This window comes from Malaclemys terrapin, chromosome 1, assembly GCF_027887155.1.
Source record: "Malaclemys terrapin pileata isolate rMalTer1 chromosome 1, rMalTer1.hap1, whole genome shotgun sequence".
NCBI lineage: Eukaryota > Metazoa > Chordata > Testudines > Emydidae > Malaclemys > Malaclemys terrapin.
In genome coordinates, this window is record NC_071505.1 from 94,319,049 (window position 1) to 94,323,589 (window position 4,541).

The 4,541-nt window shown below is 57.8% G+C and overlaps 1 protein-coding gene across 1 annotated transcript; it reads left to right on the forward strand.

Moving 5' to 3' along the window:
- Positions 1 to 203: 203 nt before the first annotated feature.
- ELFN2 (extracellular leucine rich repeat and fibronectin type III domain containing 2) lies at positions 204 to 4,168 on the forward strand. The gene has a single exon (XM_054016255.1). It carries the CDS (start codon positions 486 to 488, stop codon positions 2,889 to 2,891), a length of 2,406 nt encoding a protein of 801 aa, XP_053872230.1. The 5' UTR covers positions 204 to 485; the 3' UTR covers positions 2,892 to 4,168.
- The last annotated feature ends 373 nt before the right edge of the window (positions 4,169 to 4,541 follow it).

The window sequence follows — 4,541 nt, forward strand, 5'->3', positions numbered from 1 at the left end:
TTGTTTTCAAGATGTTTGATCTGAAGTTCTGAAGCATCTCGGAGGGGACCCAGGATAGGGGGAGGAGGAGCAACCCCGGGAGCCCAGCGACCGAAGTGGCAGCTCCTCCAAGTCACCTTGTGGTCGTGGGGGAAGGCGGGGAGGGTGTGTGTGTGTGTGGGGGGGTGTCGTTCCTGAGCCTCCAAGAAGATCTGTTGTTTAATTTTTGTTTTGTTTTAAAGAGAAGCACAGATTTCCGCTCCCCCCTCTTTTTCCTGGATTGGGAGCGGCAGGAAGGAGTGGATTTTGCCCCCTGTTGCTCTACACCCCAAGGTTGGCACGGAGGGAAAGAAAAATGTTGGTGACGGCACCGGATAGAACTGAGGTGCCTGTGCCCTCCTATCGCTAACCAGCAAGGGAGCGTCGCCTCTCATCCCCTCCCTTTGCTCTTCGGAGGCTTGTTTTCTTTTTTGCCCGTGGCGGGAGGGGGGGCGCCGCATCTGAACATGCTGCGTCTGGGCTTGTGGGCGGCCGCCCTGCTCTGTGTGTTCTCCCCTGGCACGGTGCATGGCGACTGCTGGCTGATCGAGGGGGACAAGGGTTACGTGTGGCTGGCCATCTGCAGCCAGAACCAGCCTCCCTACGAGACCATCCCCCAGCACATCAACAGCACAGTGCATGACCTGCGCCTGAATGAGAACAAGCTCAAGGTGGTGCTGTACTCCTCCCTCAACCGCTTCAGCAACCTCACCGACCTGAACCTGACCAAGAATGAGATCTCCTACATTGAGGACGGGGCCTTCATGGGCCAGGCCAACCTACAGGTCCTGCAGCTGGGCTACAACAAGCTCACCAACCTGACGGAGGGCATGCTGCGCGGCATGGCCAGGCTGCAGTTCCTCTTCGTGCAGCACAACCTGATTGAGGTGGTCACACCCACCGCCTTCTCTGAGTGCCCCAGCCTGATCAGCATCGACCTGTCCTCCAACCGGCTCAGCAGGCTGGAGGGGAACACCTTCACCAGCCTGAGCAACCTGATGGTCTGCGAGCTAGCTGGGAACCCCTTCAACTGCGACTGCAGCCTCTACAGCTTCCTCACCTGGCTGGTGGTCTTCAACAACGTCACCAAGAACTACGACCGGCTGCAGTGTGAGACCCCCCGGGAGTTCGCCGGCTACCCGCTCCTGATGCCTCGACCCCACCACAACCGCAACGCCATCACCATCTTCCAGTCCATGTGCCGGGGAGGCACCATCCCATCCCTCTCAAGGATCAACCCCACCCCCTACACGCCTGACTCCCAGAGAGACCTGGATGAGAACTCGGGGTTCAACCCCGGGGACTTCCTCTCCGTTGAGCCCCCGGCCTCCTCCACCACCGACTCCTCATTCAACCCCAGCATCAAGCTGCACCACGTGACCATCACCTCAGCCACCTTGGTGGTGACGATCCCCTCACCCTTCAGCAAGATGTACGTGCTGGTCCAGTACAACAACAGCTACGTCTCTGATGTCACGACCCTGAAGAACAAGAAGGAGTATGTCACCCTTAGCAAGCTGAAGGCCCACACGGACTACACCTTCTGTGTGGCCTCCATCCGCAACTCCAAGCGCTACAACCACACCTGCCTGTCCTTTGCCACCAGGAGCAAGGGAAGGGAGGATCCAGTGCCCAATACCTCCACCACCACTCACTACATCATGACCATCCTGGGCTGCCTCTTCGGGATGGTCATCGTCCTGGGGGTGGTGTACTACTGTCTGAGGAAGCGAAGGATGCAGGAAGAGAAGCAGAAGTCCCTCAACGTCAAGAAGACCATCCTGGAGATGCGCTACGGCTCGGATATAGACACCAGCTCTATCGTCCACTCTTCGCAGAAGCTGGGCGAGCCGCCCGTCATCCCTGTCTCGCGGATGTCCTCCATCCCTTCCATGATCGGGGAGAAGCTGCCCCCATCCAAGTCAATGGAGGCTGGGATGGAGACCCCCAAAGTTACTACCAAGGGCAACTACATTGAGGTGCGGACGGGTGGCGGGGATGCCCTGGAGAGAGCCCAGCGGGATGACGATCTGCGTGAGCTTGACAATGGCCAAGGCTCGGCAGCTGAGATCTCCACCATTGCCAAGGAGGTAGACAAGGTCAACCAGATCATCAACAACTGTATCGACGCCCTCAAGTTGGACACGGCCTCCTTCCTGGGAGGAGGGAGTGGCGTCGACTCAGACATGGCGTTTGAGTGTCAATCCATCCCCGCCGGCTCCTCGGGTGGGCTGGAGCGGCCTGGCTTCCTGTCGCCACCGTACAAGGAGAGCTCCCATCACCCCCTGCAGCGCCAGCTGAGCGCGGACGCAGCTGTGGCCAGGAAGACCTGCAGCGTCTCATCCAGCGGCTCCATCAAGAGTGCCAAGGTCTTCAGCCTTGACGTGCCAGACCACCCGCCAATGAGCAAGTCGGATTCCAAGTACATCGAGAAAGGCAGCCCACTCAACAGCCCCCTGGATCGTCTTCCTCTGGTGTCCCCGGGTGCCATCCACCACCTGGAGGTCAAACCTTCCTACCATTGCAGCGAGCACCGACATTCCTTCCCGGCCCTGTACTACGAGGAGAGCGCTGACACTCTGAGCCAGCGGGTGTCGTTCCTTAAGCCGCTCTCCCGCTCCAAGCGGGACTCCACGTACTCCCAGCTCTCCCCCAGACACTACTTCTCGGGCTACTCCTCCAGCCCCGAGTACTCATCTGAGAGTACCCACAAGATCTGGGAGCGCTTCCGGCCTTACAAGAAGCACCACCGGGAGGAGGTTTACATGGCGGCTGGCCACGCCCTGCGGAAGAAAGTCCAGTTTGCCAAGGACGAGGATCTGCACGACATCCTGGATTACTGGAAAGGCGTCTCCGCTCAGCAGAAGTTGTGACTGTCTCTTTAAAAGGAAAGAAAAAAACCCAACAACCACCAACAAAAGAACCACTTGACTGTGAACAAAAACCGAACAGGCCCCTCCCCTATGACAAAAATGAACCAAGAACCGTTTCTTACAAAGTTTACAAAAAAAAAAAAAAAAAAAAAAAGCAAGAAAGCAAGAAAGCAAACGAAAAACAAACTCCCGCAATGAATTGTCTCTCCTGTGTTATGGGGACCACTGTTCCTCCTGCAGCTGGTTGGGAGGAGCCGTCTGCTTTGACACTGTGGTAATGATGCTGATGGGCTAGCGGGAGGGAAGGACAAAGAGGGGGTTAGGCATGGGCGGGGGGCAGAGAAGGATGCTAACCAGGCCTAGACTAAACCACTAACCATCGCTTTTATGTTCCTGTTGTTATTTTGTTCCAGATTGTGGGGGTTTTTAAGGATGGGGGTGGAGCTCCTGCGTACTCCCTTGGGGGGCAGCCCCCACCAAGAGAAAATGGGGGATGTCACCAAACAAAGAGCCCCTCCCTGGCATTTTAAAGGTTTGGGGGTCTTCAAGGCTTTCTCCCACCTCCCCAAGACTCATGGGGGTTGTACAGACTCTAGCATGTAACTGGAGGCTCTCTCTCCTTTTCCTCCACCTCCGACTCCATTAAGGTTCCCTGAGCTTGGGGTTTGGGTCTCCTGGCTCTTGGTCACATCAGCTTCCCTCATTCACTGAGGAAGGGGAGGTAGGGCAAACAGCACAGGGCTCTCCCCGCCTCCGGTGCATTTCAGAAGAGAGGTCACCGGCTTTCTAAGGCCCTGGGAAGCCCCCACCCCCAGCCCCAGCTGAACAGTCCAGTTGTCTTCCGGGAAATGGTGGGGAGCATGTTCTCTGGCATGGCAAAATGGGGTTCGCTAATGGCAGGGCAATGGGGAAGTGGGGAAGAAGACGGGAATTCCCAACTGTGCTGAGATCTGAAGGGTTCCCCCTCTCACCCCCATCCCAGAGCTGGGGAGGGGCACGCATCTCCCACCTCCTTCATTTGTGCTGCAGGTTCTGCACTCCCCCTTGTGCTTCGGGGTGGGGGTGGGGGATCAGACCCTTGAGGAGGGCCTAGGGGAGGAATAACAATCACAGGATGCTCCTATGCCTCCCCCCACCCAGCTAGATCAGAGCAGGGCCCCCTCTCCCTGGGGGGTGGGGGGGAGAATGAGTGGATGTGTAAAAAGACTGGATCTGGAGAGGACAGTGTGTGGGACCTGGATTCCACACAAATGGGGCACATGCGCCTCCTACGGATAGGCGAGAGCTTTGAGAAGAGGGGGTAAAATATGGGAGGGAGGGAGAGAGAGTGGGGAATGGCCAGGGGAAAGGAGGTACAGCCCAGGAGATTGGTTCCAGGGCAAGGGGTGGGGAGGGGGTGCAGCCTTGGGGGATGATTTCCTGGGCCCTCCCTTTGTGGGCTCTGCCATGGAGGTGGTGTTGGGATGGGAGAGTTATCAGCTCCTGGGCTGAGCTCTCTCGCCGCCCTCTGCAAAACTCCAACAGGCCTCCTCCTCCTCCGTATTGGGCTGGTCCTCTGTGCCACTCGCCACAGTGCCCACCCCTCAGAGCGAATCCTCAATGTGCCTGCAAACCCCACATGCCCCGTCCGCTCTCCTCCCTGCACTGCTC

Coding starts and splice junctions, on each gene's coding strand:
- ELFN2 (XM_054016255.1), top strand. CDS start 486: ATGCTGCGTCTGGGCTTGTGGGCGGCCGCCCTGCTCTGTGTGTTCTCC.